Source organism: Crocuta crocuta, unplaced genomic scaffold (assembly GCF_008692635.1).
Source record: "Crocuta crocuta isolate KB4526 unplaced genomic scaffold, BGI_CrCroc_1.0 scaffold48, whole genome shotgun sequence".
Classification (NCBI taxonomy): Eukaryota; Metazoa; Chordata; class Mammalia; order Carnivora; family Hyaenidae; genus Crocuta; species Crocuta crocuta.
This window is the reverse complement of record NW_027533089.1, coordinates 3491655-3516198: the sequence shown is the minus strand read 5'-3', so window position 1 is coordinate 3516198 and position 24544 is coordinate 3491655. Positions and strand designations below refer to the sequence as shown.

The 24544-nt window shown below is 35.3% G+C and overlaps 1 protein-coding gene across 2 annotated transcripts in view; it reads left to right on the top strand.

Moving 5' to 3' along the window:
* AGL (amylo-alpha-1,6-glucosidase and 4-alpha-glucanotransferase) overlaps nucleotides 1-24544 on the top strand; it is an 82587-nt gene that overhangs the window by 32484 nt on the left and 25559 nt on the right. For both annotated transcript variants that reach the window (XM_077746057.1, XM_077746058.1), the window contains exons 11-26: nucleotides 131-270; nucleotides 1800-1987; nucleotides 3548-3671; nucleotides 4477-4640; nucleotides 5199-5300; nucleotides 5641-5796; nucleotides 5893-6043; nucleotides 8490-8614; nucleotides 8706-8818; nucleotides 9169-9303; nucleotides 12368-12498; nucleotides 14753-14889; nucleotides 15143-15276; nucleotides 16574-16749; nucleotides 20507-20609; nucleotides 24074-24299. In XM_077746057.1, coding sequence (XP_077602183.1) covers nucleotides 131-270; nucleotides 1800-1987; nucleotides 3548-3671; nucleotides 4477-4640; nucleotides 5199-5300; nucleotides 5641-5796; nucleotides 5893-6043; nucleotides 8490-8614; nucleotides 8706-8818; nucleotides 9169-9303; nucleotides 12368-12498; nucleotides 14753-14889; nucleotides 15143-15276; nucleotides 16574-16749; nucleotides 20507-20609; nucleotides 24074-24299 — 2305 coding nt within the window. The remainder of the gene's footprint in view (nucleotides 1-130; nucleotides 271-1799; nucleotides 1988-3547; nucleotides 3672-4476; nucleotides 4641-5198; nucleotides 5301-5640; nucleotides 5797-5892; nucleotides 6044-8489; nucleotides 8615-8705; nucleotides 8819-9168; nucleotides 9304-12367; nucleotides 12499-14752; nucleotides 14890-15142; nucleotides 15277-16573; nucleotides 16750-20506; nucleotides 20610-24073; nucleotides 24300-24544) is intronic.

Genomic DNA, 24544 nt, shown 5'->3' with positions numbered 1-24544 from the left:
TTTCTATAAATCATGTCAAACTAATCTTATTTTATTTGTTAGCAAGGAAGTTATATTTTAATAGTGCTAATTTACGTTATTTCCAAAGAGTTTCTCTTTGTGGACTTAATATTTAATTGTATCTCCATAGATATTTTACTTTCCCATTTGAAGAAATGACCCCCTCTACAGAAGAATCTATGATGCATCTCCCAAATAAAGCTTGTTTTCTGATGGCACATAATGGGTGGGTAATGGGAGATGATCCCCTTCGAAACTTTGCTGAACCAGGTACATCATTTTTGTTAACTTCTCTGTGGACAGGGAAAGAAAAGTTTATGGCAAGCTCAGAATATAAACGGTTTCATTGACTTTTTTTCCTCACTAGGCTAATGGTTCTTAAACTATTTCATCACAGAGGTACCATATACTTTGAAGGAGAAGAGAAGGGATTGACAAAAAGATGGGATTCATCTTTTCCTCTCCCTCTTCTTTCCCCTCCTTCTCCTCATATGCTCAACTAGAATGGCTTTTATCTAATTTATATTGTGGTTCTGTGTAAGATTTTATTGGGTTAAAAATTTAATCTATTACATTTTTAAAATACCTTTGAAACTATTGCTATTACAATTATATTGCCTTAAGAGAGATTTTCACTCAGTAGCCAGAGGTGTATTAAGGTATTTTGAACAGTAGTTACACTAGAATCAGCTTTTAGGTTCCCTCTCTCTCCTAGCATTTTATTTTTCTACAGCTGTTTCTCTGCCAGGAAGAATTTTGCTGGGAACCCATCAATATATTTGTTTCTTAACATTTCAGAAGTCTATTTTAATGACATTAAATTTAATTTAAAAATCTCATTTTTTAGGGGTGTCTGGGTGGCTTAGTCGGTTAAGCGTCTGACTTTCGCTTAGGTCATGATCTCGCGGTTTGTGGCTTTGAGCCCTGCGTCGGGCTCTGTGCTGACTGCCAGCTCGGAGCCTGGAGCCTATTTCAGAGTCTGTGTCTCCCTCTCTCTCTGACCCTCCCCTGCTCACGCTGTCTCTCTCTCTCTCCTAGAAATAAATAAAAATATTTTTTAAAAAAAATCTCATTTTTTAAACAAGAACATACTTTGGGTTTAATCATCTCTGTTTTCTCCTTTCTAGTTATTCTAAATGAAAAAGGCATTTGCTGTATGCTGTGGGTGTAATGTAACCTATTGCCAAGAATGAGTAACAAGGTAGAAAGGCAGGCTTAAATGTTTTTGTAGAACTCTGTCTTCAAAGGACCTATGATGCTACTATTACTGTTTCCCTTTTGGAAGCAACTTGAATTTTTGACATCAAGCATACATTTCTGGAAGAGACTATAAGCTAGAATTTTAGTGAAATAGATATGAGATATAAATTAATGTTAACTTTTTAAAACTTCATAAATTTAGATACTGATACCATTTTAGACATAATTTTAGACATAATTTTTACCAGTATATGGTTTGTGGTAGAAATAGTGTGATTTAAAAAGTGTTTCCTAGGGGCGCCTGGGTGGCTCAGTCAGTTAAGCGTCCGACTTCGGCTCAGGTCATGATCAGATGGTTCATGGGTTTGAGCCCCGCGTCGGACTCTGCTGACGGCCAGCTCAGAGCCTGGAGCCTGTTTTCGTTTCTGTATCTCCTCTCTCTGACCCTCCCCTGCTCACGCTGTGTGTTTCTCTCTCAGAAATAAATAAAACAATAAAAAAAAATTTTAATAAAATAAAAAATAAAAACAGTGTTTCCTTGGAGTAATTGATTTTATTCTATTTCTTGAACCACTGAAAGCCAACTCCTTTCTTAACAGGTTCAGATGTTTATCTAAGGAGAGAACTTATTTGTTGGGGAGACAGCGTCAAATTGCGCTATGGGAATAAACCAGACGACTGTCCTTATCTCTGGGCACACATGAGAAAATACACTGAAATAACTGCGACTTATTTCCAGGGAGTGCGTCTGGATAACTGCCACTCGACACCCCTTCATGTAGCCGAGGTACAGAAAAACAATTCATCTGCGTTAAGAAAAGAAATGTAGTGTTCTTTCATCGCTTTCCTTAAATAAAACATACAAATACTAGTCCAAATGGACACTGGCATTGATTTGGTGGGAGTATTTAACACTTTGGCACAATTTCACAATTGTAACAGAATCTTTTGATGCAGTTGTTATGGAATACTGGGCTATAAAATGTTTGACAGGTTAATATTTTTATTTAAATTAGGGAAGTAGATCTTACTGTCTCTGATAATGTATACATAACCATAGTGTCATATATAGTATTAAAATATTATTACTATTTTACTATTAACTTTTAAATATTAATATTTCAATAGTATATAAATTTCAATTTGTCTTATTGTTATTCTTAGGTTGCTTTTAATATATTGATACTGTGAAGTCACTTGTTACATATTATGTTATTATTTAAGCACTAACTACAGGATAGTGAAGTTAGTTTTAGCCTCTTTGATTCAATTATTGATTATTTATAAAAAATATAAGTGTAAACATAAAGGTTGTTTATTCCTCTTTGGGCTTTTTTACAGAAACTGAAACAGTGCCAAAATTTATAGCATTATCATCTACCTAATACAGTTTTGAAAACACAATTTTCATCCTGTTTATAAGACCTTTGATAACTTCCTAGTGACAACTTACTATTCTTTCAGAAGGTGTGATTATCTGGAAAATATCTATTATTTTAAAGCCATATTATAATGAATATGTTTCAAGTCCTATCATGAAAAATTGATTTGATTAGAAACATTTAGTGAACATTAGTTAATGTGGTAGCACATTTTTTAACAAGAAAAACTAGCAAAGGGTTTTTTTAAATTGTACATTTAGCAACAGCAAAATATGTGTATTTCTAAGATTGTTATTATGACAAGACAGAAAATTAAAACTCAGTTTGCTTAATTTTGAGTTACAAAATCATCTAGGATTCTACTTGTTAGCTGATAGAATTTCAATTATTTTATTAACCTTTTTAAAAATGTTATATGAAAAAAATTGGAACTGATTTAATTTCTGATTAAGAGTTATTACCATCTGTAGGGAAAGCTAGCTTTAGTTTGGTCAGACCTAATCTTTGCATTAGCTAAATGATTCACCAGCAGGGAGTTTCCCATTAATGGCTTCGTCAACTGCCTGCAAATTGATAGTCTGGTTAGAGTATTAAAAACAAAACACACATAAAGCAGGGGGAAAGCCTAACAGAATCATAGCAGTATGGTTTACATTTTTTAATGTGACACTAACATTTTTCTTCTTCCTCCCCCCCCTTTGTGTCTCTATATCTTTGCAAACTCTAATCTTCCTTTTTAACTGTTTTATTCTCTTTATAAATTCTCATGTTTCCTGTGTGTACTGGTCTGTTTTATGTTTTCTTACATATGTACAATTAAATTTATTTGGAAATTCCTCTTGGATTTCCATTCTGTCTTGCTCCACGATATTTTCCTATGTCAACTCCATGCCTAGTCCTGCCTCCTTTCCTTCCCCCTACTTGCTTTTCTCTTTGTGTTACATTTGTGACTGTGCTTTTTGCAGTACATGTTGGATGCTGCTAGGAAATTGCAACCCAATTTGTATGTAGTAGCCGAACTGTTCACAGGAAGCGAAGAACTGGACAATGTGTTTGTCACTAGACTGGGCATTAGTTCCCTAATAAGAGGTAGGCTTCTTGAAGTGTATTTCCCATCTAAAACTTTAGTTTTTCTTTAAGTAGATTAAGAGCATTTAATAGCTCTACATACAATGTTTAGTAACTTTAAACATAGTTAATGTTCTTTTAAATACTCTATACAAAATTTTCTGTAACTCAGTCTGTTTTTATTAGGGAAAATTTCCACTTTGGGGCAAAATATCTCATTAAACATTTTTTTCAATGTTTATTTACTTATTTTGAGAGAGAGAGGCAGAGTACAAGCAGGGGAGGGTCAGAGAGAGAGGGAGACACAGAATCTGAAGCAGGCTCCAGACTCTGAGCTGTCAGCACAGAGCCCAACGCGGGGCTTGAACTCAGTAACCACGAGATCATGAGCTGAGCCCAAGTTGGAGGCTTAACCAGCTGAGCCACCCAGGCGTCCCCAAAATATCTCATTTTAAATTGAAAGACCAGTAGGGTGAACTGATGACTCATGAATAAAAGTATTTTTCAGTTTTGAAAATACACGAATCTGTTTTTCATCTCCTACTTGGACAGATGATATAATTTTAGGGTTTTTTGCATAGATTTATATAACCAACATCCTAATAAACAACATATGTTCCCTTTTACCTACATAAGCCTTTTCTTCAGCTGCATTACAGAGAAGACTTTTTTGTCACTTAAACTAATAGACATTTGTTTAAATGTTTATAGTTTTATTTTCTATAATATATATGTGGCCTTTTTTGGAAAGTTGGTTATAAGAAACCTAACCTCTTCTTGGACAATAATAATGAAGATTGTTAAAATATTCTGTAATACTTTGCAGAGGCAATGAGTGCATATAATAGCCATGAAGAAGGCAGATTAGTTTATAGGTATGGAGGAGAACCTGTCGGATCCTTTGTTCAGCCCTGTCTGAGGCCTTTAATGCCAGCTATTGCACATGCCCTGTTTATGGATATTACCCATGATAATGAGTGTCCTATAGTGGTAAGCATCTAATCTCTTTCTTGTATTTATTTATTTTGCTGAACTCATGTGGAACTTAAGAAATGTAATGGATGAACATAGGAGGGGAAAAAAAGAGAGGCTAACCATAAAACAGACTCAAGTATAGAGAACAAACTGAGGGTTGCTGGAGGGGAGGTAAGTAGGGGCATGGGCTAAATGAAATGGGTGATGAGTATTAAGGAGGGGACTTGTGGATGAGCACTGGGTCTTGTATGTAAGTGATGAATCACTCAATTCTACACCTGAAACTGATGTTACACACTGTATGTTAACTAACTGGAATTTAAACAAAAACTTGAAAAAGGAAAAATAAATAAGTAAATGTTTTGATATTTAGTTCTCTGATATTTAGTGGCAATAATATCCACATACCTCAAAATCATATCTTAGATTTATAAGTGATTATGGTACATAGCTTTTTAATGTTTTATTTGCTTTAAAGCATATCGATGTCTTATAATATATAACTATGTATCCTTTACTTCACTTTGCATTTAAAAGAAAATAAACTTTGGATTTTTTTTTGTTGTGTTCTAGCATAGGTCAGAATATGATGCTCTCCCAAGTACCACAATTGTTTCTATGGCATGTTGTGCTAGTGGAAGTACTAAAGGCTATGATGAATTAGTGCCTCATCAGGTATGTTTATGTGTTTTTTTTTTTTTAATGTTTTATTTATTTCTAGGAGAGCGAGAGAGAGAGAGTGAGCAGGGGAGGGTCAGAGAGAGAGGGAGTCACAGACTCTGAAACAGGCTCCAGGCTCTGGGCTGGCAGTCAGCACAGAGCCCGATGCGGGGCTCGAACCCATGAACCGCGAGATCATGACCTAAGCGAAAGTCGGACGCTTAACCGACTAAACCACCCAGGCGCCCATGTTGTTGTTTTTTTAATCCACAATGGCCAACAACATTGAGCATTTTTACCGAAAGTTTTCATTATGATTAAAATGTATACATGGCTAAGTTTTAACTTTGTTTAGATTTCAGTGGTTTCTGAAGAACGGTTTTATACTAAGTGGAACCCCGGAACGTCTCCATCAAATACAAGTGAAGTTAATTTCCAAAGTGGAATTATTGCAGCCAGATGTGCTATCAATAAACTTCATCAAGAGCTTGGGGCCAAGGGTTTCATTCAGGCAAGAAACTAAATTTTGTCAGTTTCTTAAGGTTTAATTTCAGAGTTAAGTCTTCCCAGTTCGAGTGCTGATGTTTTATATCTTTCTGTTTCTCAGGTGTATGTGGATCAGGTTGATGAAGACATAGTGGCAGTAACAAGACATTCACCCAGTATTCATCAGTCTGTCGTGTCTGTGTCTAGAACTGCTTTTAGGAATCCTAAGACTTCATTTTACAGCAAGGAAGTGCCTCAAATGTGCATCCCTGGTAATGCAATCTAAAAACATTACTGTGATTATATTACTTTGTTATATTAATGTACTATGTCATATTATATTGTCATTATATAGCATATATTATAACACATTGCAAGTATAGCTGTAGTTGAGAAAAAAAATTTGAAATTTTGGGTTTCTTGGGGTACCTGGCTGGCTCAGTTAGTAGAACATGTGACTCTTGATCTCAGGGTCATGAGTTCAAGCCCCATGTTGGGTATAGAGCTTACCTTAAAGAAAAGAAGAAAGGAATTAATTTGGGGGAACTTACATTTTTACTACATGGAACAAAACCTGGACAGAAATATGCTCAAATATTAATATTTTTTGAGTTGTGAAATAGCTTTATTTTCATCTTAATACATTCCCATATTTCCTAACTTATATGAAACCTACATATATTTCTTTTATACCCAGGAAATATATGTGTATATTCATGTGTTTGTATATTTGTAAGTGTGTTTAAGTGTGTATTTGTGTATGTGCTTGTATATACATACATATATAAACCAAAGTGAAAAATAATTTAATATTTAAGTCTCTTCATAATCTATCCTCAGCTACCTTCCTAGCCCTCTGTCACTCCGCTATTTCAACCAAATAGGTATTTTCATTGGTCCTCAAGTAGTCTTATTAACACTTATATATCTGTATATATGTATTTTTCACATATTTCAAGAACTAAAGTTCCACCTCCCTTGAAAAACCTTTCCTTTTTTTTTTTTAATGTTTTATTTATTTCTAGGAGAGAGAGAGAGAGACAGCATGAGCAGGGGAGGGTCAGAGAGAGAGGGAGTCACAGACTGAAACAGGCTCCAGGCTCTGAGCTGGCTGTCAGCACAGAGCCCGACGCGGGGCTCAAATCCACTAACTGCGAGATCATGACCTAAGCGAAAGTCAGACGCTTAACCGACTAAGCCACCCAGGCGCCCCGAAAAACCTTTTCTAAGTACTGAATAATTTCTCTCTTTTGTGAACATATGGCAATTATAGTCTTTCCATATCTCTTCTTTGACAATTATAAAATGTATCCCTGAGATATACCCTTATTATTGCTAGATTTCTTTTTCTAAATGTGTATATTTTATCTCCTTACTTACTGTTATATAGCATATATTCTAGCAAAACATTCTCCTGTGCATATTAACAGCTGTCCCAATCTATCACTTATAAGGGTAGATGAAGATTCTTATAAAAACAATCGTATTCTATATTGGTTGCTAGTTGTTAAATATGTATGACTCCAATTTTTAAAAATTATCAACCTGAATAGTTTTAGGACTAAATGTTCAGTAGTTATTTTTAACTGTTTACAAGTGTTTATTCAGTAATCTTGTCTAATTATTGCTAATGTACATATATAGTTTTACATGGCTGTAATCAGTGTGTACAGTATTGTCTCAGGTTTTGTTTTGGTCACCAATCATTACTAAAACATCCCCATTTTGTCCACAAAATTGTGATTTTCATTATGTTCAGTATTTCATATTTTATTATGTTAGTATTCTTTTTTAATATTCTTTGTATGTTTAGCAGTATTCTTATTTAAGTTTTGAATATACATTAGGAATAATTTTTTTGGAATAATTTTTTCTTTTGAATAANGGGTATTGTTACTATTGTCAGATTAATAGCTTAAAGCTTAAATTATTTTATAATAAATAATAAAATAATAAATAATAAAATTCAAGTTTTATATATCCTTTGACTCAGCAGCACTTATGCCCTAGGTATATCTCTGAAAAACTCTCAGGTATTTTATTAGAAGACGAATACTGGAATATATTTGGTATATTCATACAGTGGAGTACTATTTGTCATTTGAAACAAATGAGCTGCAGCTAATGTAGCAGTGTGAACAAATCTAAAATATACAGTGTTGTTTAATAGAAAGCAAGTTGCAGAACTATGTATATTATCTGAATCCACTTTAATGAAACTTGGAAATAGGAAAATATATTGTTTTGGAAAACAGACATATGTAGTAAAAGTGCACCGGATCAATGAATGCCAAAATGTAGGTAGTGATTACCTCGGAAGGGGAAGAAAAGGTACACATTTGTAATGTTTTCTTAAACTAGGAAGTAAGGACCTGGGTTTTTTAAATTTTTCCCTACTTTTTGTATTTCTGAAATTTTCCATTTTTTAATATGTCTTTTAAGTGATTTATTTTCTCTCTGCTCAAAATTAAGAAGGTTATATATTGTTCCTAAGTACTAAGCCATTATTACTTGAATAAGATCTGTTTTCAAATAAATTTTTGTTGATTTATGATTTTAAAAACAAAAACATTGTGTGAAAAATGTATCTTGAGTAGAATCATCTACTCTCAGACTGATATTTCATACTCAACTTTAAGTGATTTTAAAATCCCTTTAGCAATTCCTAACTTCAGGTGGTTTAATATGAAATTTCATTAACATTTTATGTATCCCTAGGCAAAATTGAAGAAGTAGTTCTTGAAGCTAGAACTATTGAGAGAAATACAAAACCTTATCAGAAGGATGAGCATTTCATCAATGGAATGCCGAATATCACAGTAGAAATTAGAGAACATATTCAGGTATTTGGAACTCTCATCTTACTAGTGTGTTAACCATTTTAAGGCCATTAGAATTATTTGTTAAATGGTTTTATACAATATTTTTTTCAAGCTTAGTGAAAGTAAAATTGTGAAACAAGCTGGAGTTGCCACAAAAGGACCCAACGAATATATTCAAGAAATAGAATTTGAAAACTTGTCTCCAGGAAGTGTTATTATATTCAGGTATGTTGGAGTTCAAACTGTTGACTTTGTTTGTTTTTGGGGGGAGTTTATTTTTTAATTTTTTTAATGTTGGTTTATTTTTGAGAGAGAAAGAGTGCGAGCAGGGGAGGGTCAGAGGGAAAGGGAGATGCAGAATCCAAAATAGGCTGCAGGCTTGAGCCGTCAGCACAGAGCCCAACATGGGGCTCAGTGAACTAACTCGTGAATGCAAGATCATGACCTGAGCCGAAGTCAGACCATAACCAGCTGAGCCACCCAGGTGCCCCTTTCTTTGTAAAATAGATTGCATACCTGTTAATTTTGAATAAATCATTCCTGAAAAGTAACCATTTTTTAATTAACATTTTCAGAGTTAGTCTTGATCCACATGCACAAGTTGCTGTTGGAATTCTTCGAAATCACCTGACACAATTCAGTCCTCACTTTAAATCTGGAAGCCTTGCTGTTGACAACGCAGATCCTATTTTAAAAATTCCTTTTGCTGTGTAAGTAGTGTATGGAGATTTGCCATTTTAATAACTGATCAGTTACCACAAGCCTGATTTAAGCAGTTTTAAGAGTCCCCTATATCCTTGCTACTCAGACAGTGGTCCAAGGACTAGTAGTATCAGCATCATCTATTATTAACATTTTGTCCTAATGTTTTATCCTTTGTGTGTATGCTTGCATGTGCAGTCTCTCACTCATGCACTCTCTGTACGTAGCAGTAGGTGGATACATGCAAACAGATACACACATACAGCTCTATATACACACACATGCACATGCACACAATTTTTCTGAACTATTTGAGGCTGAGTTGCATACATCATATTCCATACCACATCGTTTTTTAAATGAGACTGTACTGGGGAGGTGGTCTGGGGATAGGGTGGGCTAAATGGGTGATGGATTGAGAAGGGCATTTGTTGTGATGAGCACTGGGTATTTTATGTAAGTGACGAATCACTAAACTCTATCCCTGCTAGAGTTAACATACACTGTATGCTAACTGGCTAGAATTTATTTATTTGTTTATTTATTTATTAAATTTTTATTATAGTTTATTTATTTTGAGACAGAGAGAGACAGCATGAGTGGGGGAGGGGCAGAGAGAGAGGGAGACACAGAATCTGAAACAGGCTCCAGGCTCTGAGCTGTCAGCATAGAGCCTGATGCGGGGCTCGAACCCACAATCTGTGAGATCTGACCTGAGCCGAAGTCGGACGCTTAACCGACTGAGCCACCCAGGCACCCCCTAACTGGCTAGAATTTAAATAAAAACTTGAAACACCAAATAAAGGGGAGAGTATATTATTCTATTATTTGGCTATGCCAAAATCTATTTACTCAGCCTCTAGTTTTTGGACATCTAAACTACTTCCAAGAATTCCCTATTATGTATTTTTTTTTCTTTTACATTCATCTTTGCATAGATTCTTAGTCATTCCCTTACTAACTATTCCCTTACTGGGTGATACCACATAATATCAAAGAATTTGGGTTTTGAAATTTAGATGGGTTTAACTCCAGCTTCACCATTCCTAATATAATCTTAGACAATATATTTAGGTTTTCTTCATCTCGGTGTTTCCACCTGAAGAACTGGACTGATAATAGTCCCTACCTCTTAAATGTTGTGAGGATTAAATAGGATAATGCATAGAAAGCACTTAGCAGTTAATGGCACATAATAAATGTTCAAATATATGTTTGCTCTCATAAGTACTAGAATAAATTTCCAGAAGTGAATTTCTTCATATGGCTACAGCCATATATTTGAAGCTTTTAAAACTGCCAAATATCCTCAAGAAAGATTTGATTAATTAATAGTTTCAGCTCTATGTAAGGGTGTCCATTACCTAACATTGTTACCAATTCAATACATTACCATTTGTTAATATATTGTTAACAATGTAATGTTAAGCGCATAGAGTATAGAACCAACCTGCATTTGAATCTAATTTCAGACTCTCATAGCTGTAAGAAGTAAGACCTTGTGCAAGCAACCTAATAGATATCATCATAGTGCCTCTTTTAAACAGTTACGAAGATTCTTTAGGTAAAACACTTGGAACAGTGATTGTAAGGTGATTGTAAGTGATCAATGAGTGTTAGCTATTACTGATCAAATTGGTAAACATAAACTACTTTAAAGTGGCATCTTAATTTGTTTTAAATATTAGTTAAGCTAAATTTTTTTAAGTTTATTTTTTTAGCAATCTCTACACCCAACCTTGGTCCTGAACTCCTGACCCTAATATCAAGTGAGTTGCAGACTCTTCCAACTGAGCCAGCCAGGAGCCCCCAAGCTAAATTTTTTTTGTTGTTCATTGGTTATCAGTGAAATATCATTTTATGTACCAGTCCATTTTTTGTTGTGTTCAACTTTTTGTCTTTATCATTAAGGATATTAACTCTTCAGACTATTCTTAGAAAAGTAGTTGCATTCTAAAAAAAACCTGTGATGAAGCAATTTTGTGTTTCTGCAGAATGCTTATAAATCAGACCTACTCAGGTTATCTTGGGGCAAGGCCAAGAAACCTGCATTTTAATAAGCTCCAGGGTATTCATATTCAAGTTCACAGGCTACATGTTGAAAAATATTGCCCTAGAATGGAGTTGGTACTGAGACTGCTGACTGACTTGGTCAAACTTGATTCACAAACTGCAGACAAAGGAAAAGTCAGCCCTGGCTGTGAGGGCAGAGTCTAGGCAGAGATGGGGAACACAGCGCAGCCAACGGTAATTTTCTAAGTTGAGACGGAACTGAGAAGGAAGGAAGTACATTCAAGAGGATATGTGTTCACATACAATTCAGGAGGATGTGTGTTCAGTTAGGTAAAATGAAATGACTTACAAGAAAGTAGAGTTTTGGTTATATTCAGGTGTAGTCAGTTATACAGTCTCACTGCTACCTGGACAAAGGTTAGCCAAAGATAGACACTTCCTTCCGACTACTCTCAAGAAGCATCTTTATCTAAGAAAATCCTGGTTTCCTGAATAACCCAACCAAAGGGTAATGCAACCTGAGGAAGGGAGAAAAGGAAAAGGAGGGAGATGTGATGTGATTTCTAAGGTGTTAACTATGACTTGTGATTATCCCTTTACTGGTCTTTGACAAGTATTTTGATTTTAAGATAATTATCATAAAAAGTTATTGATGTCCCACATAGAATACAAAGAAAAGAAAAAACTAAGCCCAACTAGAAAGATTAAAAAAGTAAATTTGTGAGAAAAAGGTTGTAGCTACCAAAAAATTTTTCTAGCATACTCTAAGTAATAAAATTTGACAATTGATTTTTTTTTTTTTTTTGGTTTGGAAAAAGTGTTACTTCTTACTGAATTTTTAGCAGTTTTTAGAATTTTTTAGAAAAATTTTAGAATTTTTATCCTTTAATAATATTTATAATGTATATTGTTTATAACATACATTATAATGCCAAGTTCCTAAAACATATATTGCTAAGACACTTCATGGGTATGATTTAGATTTTCCTCTTTAGATTTATTGGCAGCAAGTGAAATTTTACTGTATTTAACCAGTTCTCTTAATTTTCCACTTCATAGTATTGCCTCTAAATTAACTTTGGCTGAGATGAATCAGGTGCTTTACCGATGTGAGGCGGAAGAACAAGAAGATGGTGGAGGGTGTTATGACATCCCAAACTGGTCATCTCTTAAATATGCAGGCCTTCAAGGTAGGCAAAGGCAAGGAGGGTTAAGCCTTTGGAGGGTTTTTTAAGGGTCATATGGTATCTTCTTTATGGAAATAAGAGTGTGGGTTCAGAATTTGACTGCTTAGGTTCAAACTGTGGCTTTCCTACCTAGTCATTCATGATCTCCAGCAAGTAATTTCCCTTTTCTGTGCTCAAATTTCTGCCTCTGTAAAATGTGACTAATACTGTCTAATTCATAGGCCTTTTTTGAAGACTAAATGAGAAGATTTATTTGGGCCCCAAATGGGAGTAGGTTGTAACTGTAACACGTTCCTCTTATTTTTTCATCTAACTGGAAGTCTTGTTTCATTGCATATTTGTTTTATCCTACAAAGAGAACTTATAATAAAATATTATGTAGTTAGAGTAGTTGTAAGACAGACTTTGGAACTAAATATTTAATTATAAGTTTAGCCCACCTGGTTGGAAATTTTTCTTGGATTTTTGTCTAGGAAATTTGGTTTATCACACATGTTCCTGGTTCATATAGGATCTCATATATCATGCCTCCTTTGCAACTCCTTATTTTCTTTGTCCATCTAACCATCTTTAAGGATGAATTCAAATCTTACATCATCCACAAAACATTCCTTAACTGTTAATTTTCACAGTTATTCTTTCTCCCCTAGATACCCATTGCATTAATTTATTATTCCTCTTACTTGGCCTGTGGAATATATTGCCTTATTTTAGTAATTTAGTAAGCTCTAATGACTTCAGCTCAGGTCATGATCTCCCCACTTATGTGTGAGATCTCACCAGTAGCATAGCTCTTTGCCTGGAGCCTACTTCAGATTCTGTGTCTCCGTCTCTCTCTGCCCCTCCCCCACGCTCTCGTGCGCTCTTTCTCTCTCTCTTTCAAAAATAAGTTAACGTTAAAAAAAATTTTTTTTAATAGCAATATCTGGTTACATCAAACCAAACAACTTCATTGACCTTCTCTCCCCTAAGCAACATTCCCCTTCTCTTCTTCTCTACTTCTTATAATAATATATTCAGTCATGTTGGAATCTATTTTTGGATCCATCCCTTTTATCTTCACTATTCAATCAGTAATTGTGACTATGGATTTTTTTCTTTGTTCTCTTTGATACACCATATTCTTTTATTTTCGTAGTTAGCACACTATTCAAAGACTAAGTCCTGTCTGCAAAACCAAGTAACCAGTTTTCCAACCTCTTGTTACCTCTTCCACAAATCATTCCAGCCCACTGATGTATCAGATCTCTTTTTCTAAAACTCTGCTCCATCATGTCACCATTATGTGACAAGTGGAGCTCACACTTGCTGAGCAATATTTGCCTTCCCTGAAAATGCTAGGGCAAAAGTGAAATGTTATTTTACACTGTCTTGTTTTTCAGGTTTTTTTTTTTTTTTATATTTTAAGCTTTGTTTCCCAAAGAAGGTTGTGAGAAAAGGTTGTGAGCCCCTTAAGAGAAAGAACTGCATCTTAAACTTATATATTTATCTTTTCATTTTCTCAAGACATGCTACATATACAGTAAAATTAAATTCTAAGTATATAAAGACATTGAATCAGAGTGAACTTGGTGAGGCTAACAGTATAATATTTTTAAGGTGGAAATTATTACATGTTTGGGCAATGAAAGAAGTACTATTGTTTTGTCACTGAAATCACAGAATCTGCTATGAATGCATAGGAATTCTGGTGTTTCTGTTGAGTATTACTTAAGAATATGCCCACATATTCACTTTGATAGTTTGTTGAGTCCCAGCTACCTCTTGTTATATTTCAAAGATTCTTTCCAAAGGAGGCTTTATTATGATTGTAACCAGAGATGCTCTTGATCTCTCTGAAACCAGTCCTATGATTGCCTGAATATTAATGAATCCATCACTTTTCAACATGAGAAGACACAGACTTACCAGTTTTCCCCCCCCCAGTGCCTTAGGGGAGGGAAACTATGACATTTAGTTGCCTTTGACTATTAAAATATTAAAATTGAAAAGAACAAAAAGAGTCCCAGAAGTTAAGAATCTTGGCAAGCTTGGCATGGCTCCTGCGACAGTAGTCCCCTTCAGTATGTCATTGTGTCTTAGGTCCAGCCACGGTTGCCACACTTGTCTCCAGCCACGGGAAGTGTAGCCATGCCCTTTGCAGCCCTGGTGTCTCCGTCTACATGCGTTCGCCCCAAATCACTGGGACGCGGTGGCCCAGGCTATGGGAACAAGTTGCCCCTGCTATTAACAGCATGATATTTCTATGAATTTTCAGGATTAATGTCAGTCTTGGCAGAAATAAGACCAAAGAATGACTTGGGACACCCCTTTTGTGATAATCTGAGATCTGGAGATTGGATGATTGACTATGTCAGTAACCGGCTTATTTCACGATCAGGAACTATTGCTGAAGTAAGTAAAGCTGTATTCTAGCTGAAGAAGACAAGGACACAAATAAGGACTATATTATTATGGTATCTGTAAAGTTAACACTATTTTCTAACCTGAAATATTCCCCTCCCTTCCTCATCATCTTCTGATACTAATAAATGGAAATCTAGCTGATAGATTATTAGATAGTAGAGTTCCATGTTTGTATTTACCTTTTAAAATGCATCCAGCCTGTAAACACACCAAATCAAGTTTTTATATTATTTTATAACAGGTTGGTAAATGGTTGCAGGCTATGTTCTTCTACCTGAAGCAGGTCCCACGCTATCTTATCCCGTGTTACTTTGATGCTATACTGATTGGTGCGTACACCACGCTCCTGGACACAGCATGGAAGCAGATGTCAAGGTAAACCCAACAAAGCTTGAGGAAATAGGCATGTTTGTGCAGAAACCATATGCAGTCAGTTTATACACACTCTTGAAAGACCAAAACATAAAGAATTGTCATAGACTCATAGAGCTGAAGGTCTAGAAGTGGATAGTAAATGTGTTTGCATCCTTTAATCTGGAGCATACAAAAACAAATATCAGTATTAAAATCTGTTCGGTAAAGCTAAAAAAATAAAAATGTTCATGGGAAGATTCAATTGTTTTTATGTTATTTGTTTCTACTTATTCATTGACTTGTTAACGGAGATAATGCTTAGAGTATGCGTATATAATTATCTTTCTAATTTTTCATTAATTAAGAAAAAAATTATTCTGCTGTTATTATGAACAAAATCTGCCCTCAGAGATGAATTTCCCTAAAATGAAATTACAGACCTAATGTGCCATTGAAGAGCCACCCAATTGATTTGGGCCTCATTTCAGAAAGAACAAAACTTCAATCCTTGCATCTGGCACAACAAGGCCTTGGACTTAAAGCCAGCTGTAATACTGTGTGAAATGAAAGCAGTTCTGAAATCTAACCAAATTGAAAATGTTTTCAACCAGTATTACCATTGTTACACATCTTTGTAGGGAGACTTTGAAAGAAACCAAATTAAAGGATACTGCTAAAAAATTTTGAAACAATGGATATGCAAGATGAGTGATTTCTAGAGACCTGCTGTGTACCATTGTGTCTGTGAATAGCAGTATTGCATTGCACACCTTAATTCTGTTAAGAGTAGATTTCAAGTTAGTGTTCATACCGCATTTTTTCATTTCTACAAATAATATTTTTTTAAGTTTATTTATTTATTATTTGACAGGAGAGAGGGAGAGAGAGAGAATGTGCATAAGCAGGGGAGGAGCAGAGAAAGAGGAAGAGAAAGAACCCCAAGCAGACTCGCACTGTCAGCACAGAGCCTGACTCAGGGCTCAATCTCACGAACCGTGAGATCATGACTTGAGCCAAAATCAAGAGTAAGACACTTACACGACTAAGCCACCTAGGTGCCCCTCTACAAATAATATTTTAAACTCGGTCACTTTGGGGGCATCTGGGTGGCTCAGTCAGTTAAGCATCCAGCTTCAGCTCAGGTCATGATCTCATGGCTTGTAGGTTTGTGCCCCACATCAGACTGTGCTGACAGTTCAGAGGCTGGAGCCTGCTTTGGATCTGTGTCTCCCTCTCTCTTCTCAGCTCGCACTCTGTCTCTCTTTCATCTAAAATTAAATAAACATTAAAAAAATTAAACTCGGTCGCTTTGTTATAGCTTTGTTCAGAATGGTTCTACCTTTGTGAAACACCTTTCGCTGGGATCAGTGCAAATGTGTGGAGTAGGAAAATGCCCTTCTCTGCCACGTCTTTCACCTTCACTTATGGATGTGCCATATAGACTAAATGAGATCACAAAAGAAAAGGAGCAATATTGTGTGTCTCTAGCTGCAGGTAAGAAATTACATACAGGTTAAAATGTGTCAGTCAATACTTTTCAAAGAGGAAAAGCTATGGGAAAATGACTATTAAAAAAAAAAAACAACTCATGATGTTACCCAAGATTTTATGTGACTGCTTAGTAAAATTTCATAGCTATTCACTTGTAAGACTAACAGTTGTGCTTACTATTTAATTAATAGTATGCAACAGGTGTTTTTTTTACATGTGTTTTCATTGTGGCTCGTTAATCCTTCTACATGTTTTTTTTTTAATTTTTAGTGTTTTATTTATTTCTGATAGAGAGTGTGTGAGCAGAGGAGGGTAAGAGAAAGAGGGAGATACAGAATCCAAAGCAAGCTCCCAGGCTCTGAGCTGTCAGCACAGAGCTTGACATGGGCTCAAACCCACAAACCGTGAGATCATGACCTGAGCTGAAGTCAGATGCTTAACCAACTGAGCCACCCAGGCACCCCAACATGTTTCTGTTTTTTCCAACTCCTACTCTTTTGTATTTTTTTTTTATCAGATTTGTTTTATTACTCTTTTACATTATATTACACTTCTTTCCCACTTTAAAAAATTAACTCAAGGGGCACCTGGGTGGCTCAGTCAGTTAAGCATCCAACTTCAGCTCAGGTCATGATCTCACTAGATTGTGAGTGTGACTTCCACGTCGGGCTCTATGCTGACAGCTCAGAGGCTGGAATCTGCTTCGGATTCTGTGTCTCCCTCTCTCTCTGCTCCTTCCCCACTTGTGCTCTGTCTCTCTCTCTGTCTCTCTCTCTGTCTCTCTCTCCGTCTCTCTTTCTCTCTCTCTCTCTCCCTCTCTCAAAAATAAATATTTAAAAAAATTAACTCAACCTTGTGAATTACCAAGAGACAATGGAAAGATCCTCTACAAATTAAAAAACACACAAAACAAATGTTAAATAATTTTTTATTATGTGTCTAATTGCAATAAAATGCTTTCAACTATATTTATTGGCATCCTTTCCTGCAAGTAGTATTAAAACCTATATCAAGTAACAAATCTAAGTAAGCAAAACAGGCTAAAGAACAGGCTTTATTTTCTTTTTAATATATTTCAAACTGTTTCAAGAAAGTGCTTAATATTTAAGCCCACTGAATTTAGAACTTTCCAAACTAAACTGAAAAATACCAAATTGCAGGATGAAAATAATAATATTTATGTGATTTTTCTCTGTTTACCCTTAAGTTTTCATCTACTCAGATCCAGAAAAAAAGACTTCATAAGCCCTGACAACTAAAGAAGAAACTTTTTCATTTAGAATGATCATATGAAGCCTCTGAATGTTTTAGTTATATAATCATCTTTTAGATTTTCACTCAACTATTTCATCTCCTCCTGGTACTTAATTTCCCCTGTGAATCCATGCAGGTGCTTATGAAACTGAACTGGGTCATTGTGTAAAAAAATTGATGCGCAGAATTTGGTTTTAAAGCCTAGTGCTTAGAAGCCTATTGCACAGTGTAGTGATCTCAACATTCTTGACTATGCACTGCTGTTGTTAAACACTCCCAAAATAAATATACTGATATACTGGTATCATAGATGATACATCGGTATGATATCTGATATAATATGGTACAGTGAAAACAAAAATAGAAACTAAAAGGACAAGTTTATATATATACATAGAAGTTTTGGTATTTCCTTCTAGTATACTACATACTAACAAAATACAGGACTGTGCTCATTTTTGCAGATAGATTTTTTTGGGGTTCATTTTAAAATGAATACCAAGGCCTTGGATGACAGTAATACCAAAAAATTATCATTGTAAAATTGTATAATAATTGACAAGGTAGAAATCACTCATAAGATATGTGATCTGTAAGTCCTGTACTCTTAGAGGTCAAAAGGTTAGTACAAACATTTCCCATATCAATGCTAGAGATTTTATAGTTTTGACTCCTTACCAAAGACAAATTGCCTGTACTTTAGGACATAGTAACTGAAATTCACCCTTAAATCTATCTATACTCATATTTCATACAAAGTGTTAAATGGGTTAAAATACCAGAAAGTCTGTGTGGCGTAGAGTGGTATTATATATGTTAACCACTGTCCTCATCATCATCAAAGTCATAATCATCAACCATATATAAACCATGTGTAGATAATACACAACGTGTTTAGAGAAATTTTGTACCATTATTTTAGAGACAGCGTAGAAAAGAAATGTCTAATGTTACCTCTAGTTCCGATCCTTCTTAATAGAAAACAATGTCTGCTCCAAGAAGGTGAAGATCCAATAAGCAGAAACTTAAATTGTGAAGTATACTTAAGAATGGCCAAAATTTTCTTTTATTTTAGTCAAATTCTTTCACCTCTCAATTTACCTTTTTAAAAAAAAGTTTATTTATTTATTTTGAGAGACAGAGAGAATGCACCAGCATGGAGAGACAAATCAGAGGGAATCCCAAGCAGGCTCTGAGCTGTCAGCACAGAGCCCAGCGTGGGGCTCAATCTCACGAATCGTGTGATCATGACCTGTGCAGAAATCAAGAGTCACATGCTTAATTGACTGAGCCACCCAGACACCCCCAACTTATCTTTTATAATTAGTCTTCTATTTCATTCATTCAATAAATTTTTATAATTTTTTTTTACCAGTTACAACTTTTAGTGATAAGTATAGTTTGGTAAACAGGCTAGATAAGGTTTCTGTTGTTCTGAATTTTATTTTCCACTAGGGAGAGACACATTCATTCAACAAACCAGAAAACAAGCGAACAAGGTAATGTCAGAGAGCGTTAAGTGCTCAGAAGATAGTTATGAATGAACACTGTATACGTTTTACTTATGTGCTTAATTTTCCCTTCCTGAAAAATGTGTTATATTTATACTTTAGCATAGTTCTTTTTTGAGTGGAATGCTAATTTCCTTTACTTTTCTACTGAAAAATTTTTGGTACATTTTTTTACATGTCTTATAAGAAACCAAACTCAGTATAAAATTTATAGACTTTATCCATCAATCACCCTATCTTTCTCATGCATAAAGACTACAGTTACCTAGAATGTTCAAGTTATTTAGCTCCTGAAATCCTTATTTACATTTGTAAAAACTGGCTAACAAAGTGTAACACTTTCTTAAGTTGTTTTTAATTAATAGGAAATTTGGTATTAAAGTTTGACTATAGACTGATAGATTAATAAACATGTTCAATTATGTATCATTAAGATAATCATTTTGTAATTAGGTTAATTTGTTGCCTTTAAATTGCAGGTAGAATCTTTTCAAATGTATCATTAGTATATGGCATAGCTCTATCTCTCTTGAACTTGGCTGTTCTCATATCTGGAGAGTGTACTTTTCACTTTATTAAACTTCCCACTTGTGTTACTTAGTATATATATTATTAATATTGTGTTGTTTGTTTATATGTTAAATACTAGATCTCTGATTTCAACCTTTAACTTTAATGTATTAAAAGAAAGTTTATCTGTGTCTAAATACTCACATTCTAATCAGTTCAGGTAAGTATCCCTCTCCAGTCTTGATTCTTAATATCTTCAAAATGATGGATTCTCTTAAGAATGTAATAAGAATATGGAACCTCATCACACAAAACTTGGTGTAGGTATAAATGCATCCCACATTTGGCATATAATTTTAGAGGGTTTGCAGACTCCCTACAGCTCATTCTTGTCCCCCAGGCTTAAAGCAACTGGCCTCTAGTAATGGAGTTCATAGGCTTGTGTGTGTATTATTAACATATTACTTTGTTCTGTTTTCTATTAGGTTTACCTCATTTTTCTTCTGGTATTTTCCGCTGCTGGGGAAGGGATACGTTTATTGCACTGAGAGGTCTACTGCTGATTACTGGACGCTATTTAGAGGCCAGGTAGGAGATCTCTAAAGAGTTGGAGCACAAGTTTATGTCTAAATGGTTTTCACATGCTCTTCAAACCTTCACCCTTACCATCTGTTTGTAACAGTTGGGAGGTATGTTTTCCTTAGGTGTTTTTTAAAATTTTTTTAAATGTTTATTTTTNACACAGAATCTGAAGCAGGCTTCAGGCTCTGAGCTGTCAGCACAGAGCCCAATGTGGGGCTCAAAATCATGGACTGCAAGATCATGACCTGAGCCGAAATCAGGCACTTAACTGACTGAGCCAGCTGGGTTGCCCCTATTTTATTTTATACATGTTCATTTAATAAGATCACAGAATTTCAAAGTAATGAAAATTTTTGAAGTTATTAAGTTCTGGTTCTTCATGTTATAGGTCAGATTATCTTTGGCGTTTGCTAATTGATTTCAGTAATACTAAAAATATGTAACCATGTTACTAACATCACTCACTAAAGAGTAAAATTTCTATGCCTGAATTAAGTATAAGAACTCAGATTCACCTTTAGGTAAAATTTGAATTCTGTCATTTTTTCCTTCTATAATGAACACGGAGTCCTGTAGAAAGAATTGTACTATCAACCTTTCCTCTATCTGTTGTCAGGCCTTGGAACCTCCAGTTTTGTTTTTATACTTCAAATAATGTTTCTTACATCACAAGAGTACGAATGAAGTTATCAAAGGCAGAAAAGAGAGTCGGTTATAGCAGTGCTACTCAAATCAGCACAAATCAGTGCCACAAATCATCAGTGTCCCCATCATCTGAGAATGTGTTAGAAATGCAAATTCTTGATCCTTATGCTGGACCTCCGAATGTGGGGATAGAGAGGTCAGAGGACCAGGTAGAAATCTGTGTTTTCCAGGTGGTTTCCAGCAGCCCAAGGCTAAAGTTTGACAGCACTGCTCTACAAGTTAAAACTTTCAGCAAAAAAAAATTTATATACCTTGTTTTGATGTCATTCAGAAAATAAGAAATTTGCCTCTTCAAATGACAAAAGTTTTGTTTTCAATCCTTTAAAATTGAAAATTTCTAAGTAGGCATCTGAAATGTATTATATTCTTCCCTGCTAATCTAATATAATAAGATCATTTCTTACTGACTAAAGAGACCATTGTGGGGCTGTAGAGATTTGAGACAGTGTTTGCTTTTTCCCCAAATGCTCCTAAATGACCATGATTAAAAAGTAGGAAATGGAACATCAGAATTCAGCACAATGTAGTAGCTAAGAACTTGGGTTTGGGCCAGACTGACAGGCTCTAATCCTGGTTCCAAACGACCAACTGACACATTATTTATCCTCTTTGTACTTTATGTGAAATGGTGATAGTACTTAACTTACAGGGGTTTGTGAAGATTAAATGAGCTAATACAGTTATAGCGTCTAGAACAGTATCTGTCACATGCATTACATAAATGTTAATTTTTTAAAAAAAATTTTTTTGATGTTTTATTTATTTCTAGGAGAGAGAGAGAGACAGCGTGAGCAGGGGAGGGTCAGGCAGAGAGGGAGTCACAGACTGAAACAGGCTCCAGGCTCTGAGCTGGCAGTCAGCACAGAGCCTGACGTGGGGCTCGAACCCATGAACTGCGAGATCATGACCTAAGCGAAAGTCGGACGCTTAACCGACTAAGCCACCCAGGTGCCCCGATAAATGTTAATTTTTTGATCATTATTATTTTCATTGTTATCTGGGCCCTCAATTATCACTTCTATATACTACCAACAATTTCTCCTTCTCAATTTTACATATGACTGCCTAGATCAGGGGTCAGTGAAATCATGCCCCTATCACCTATTTTGTATGACCTGGGAGCAAAGAATAGTTTTCACCTTTTAAAGAGTCATATTAAAGAAGGAAAAGAATATATGATTGAGACCATATATATGGCCAACAAAGCCTAAAATATTTACTATCTGGTCTTTTACAGAAAAAGTTTGCCCACGTGATGTAGATGATTCCAAGAGGCTAATGTGTGTGTTAGGGTAGCTGCCCTAAATTATAAACTCTTGGGACACCTGGGTGGTGCAGTCAGTTAAGTGTCCAGCTCGGCTCAGGTCATGATCTCCTGGTTTGTGAGTTCAGGCTCCATGTCAGGCTCTGTGCTGACAGCTCAGAGCCTGGAGCCTGCTTTGGATTCTATGTCTCCCTTTCTCTCTGCTCCTCCCCTGCTTACGCTCTGTCTCTTTCTCTCTCTCCAAAATAAATAAACATTAAAAGAATTTTTTCAAATATCAAATCTTAAATTTCAATGGTTTTTCACAAATGAAATTTATTTCTTGCTTCTGGCCCAAAGTGGGTGTTCAGGAGGCAGATTTCCAAATAGTGATTCAAGGATACAGGTTTCTTCGTCTTGAGGATCGGCCATCTCCCAGGGCCTCTGAGTACTATTCTCCAATCAGCTGGCAGAGAGGGAAAGAGCTTGGGGAAAATACACCTGTTCTGTGCATGTAACATACTTCAGTCCCAGTCATAGGTTTGCCTTAGAATCCAGTAATCTGGTCACAGCCACCTCTAACATAGTTTGGGAAATGTAGGAAAGCCATTTTGGTGGGCAAATGGCTCTCTCTACCAGATAGAGTTCTACTTCCTCCTTCTGCAGAGGTCTTCATGGACAGAAGTCTTTATATTCAATTTTCAAGTGTGTAACATTGTTCTGGATGGCTAAGTTTGCTGCATTCTGACCTTTTATTAATTGGAAGTATCACTATCTATACTAATACTTTTGTACTGCAGAATTATAAGAAAGCTTTTTATTGCACTATTATTTAAGAGATAGGCATTAACTGAAACACAAAGCTAATTAAGTATCTAAATGGTTTAGCCAAAAAGCACTGAGGCCTAGACATTTACAATAACTTTTCCTAGGTCATATAGATGGCAGTGCTGGGCTTCAGACCTCAGTCTTCTTATTTCTTACCTCGTAATGCCATGCTATCTTACGAAGTTGTCATTTTGCTGTGTGAGAAGTTGGCACACTGGTAAAAATGACAATACAATAATACCTTAAAATAAAAAGTATTCTCTACCAAGTTTTGAAAATAAATCATGATTTTCAAGGTCAGCTTTTACTCATTTTCATATACATTTGCTTTGCTCTTAATATTTGCTATTTTAAATAACAAAGTTCATTTCATAGTTACCTGGATTTTGAAATACCACAGATTTTAGAAGTAGACTTTAGAGGGGCCCTAAAAAGCATCCAGTCCAATCCTTAAGTCCACAGATGAAAAAACTATTACAGAGAAGGTAAGATTGTCAGAGAAAAAGCCAGGGGTAGGATCAAAGTTTCTGGCTTTTAATTCAGTGCTCGATCTATCATATTATGACCACTTCTCCATGAAAATTCAAAGGGCAGGAAGTAAAATGCATCTGGAATAGTAGTAACAAAAAAGGACTTAAATTTTTTTAAGTGATTGTTTTCATGTCAAATGATCCACCTAATTCTGTTGTTTTAGGAATATTATTTTAGCATTTGCTGGTACCCTGAGACACGGTCTCATTCCTAATCTCCTGGGAGAAGGAACTTATGCCAGATACAATTGCCGGGATGCTGTGTGGTGGTGGCTGCAGTGTATTCAGGATTATTGTAAAATCGTTCCAAATGGCCTAGACATTCTCAAGTGCCCAGTTTCCAGAATGTATCCTACAGATGATTCTGCTCCTTTGTCTGCCGGCACATTGGTAAAAATCATTTTAAAACAATTTCTTTTTCCTGAAAAATGACTTCTAGCTATAAAAATATATAAAATATAAAAATACATGTAATTAAGAATCCGGATCTGAAGAATTCATCAATATTGGTATTTGTTTAGCACCTGCTAGGATTTTGAATGATTGCAGTGGTAAGACTTATTCTTGTTTAAAGAGCTTGCAACATGGTAGAAGAGATAACATGTACATTCTATGGTCATTACAGAAAGAGTTGT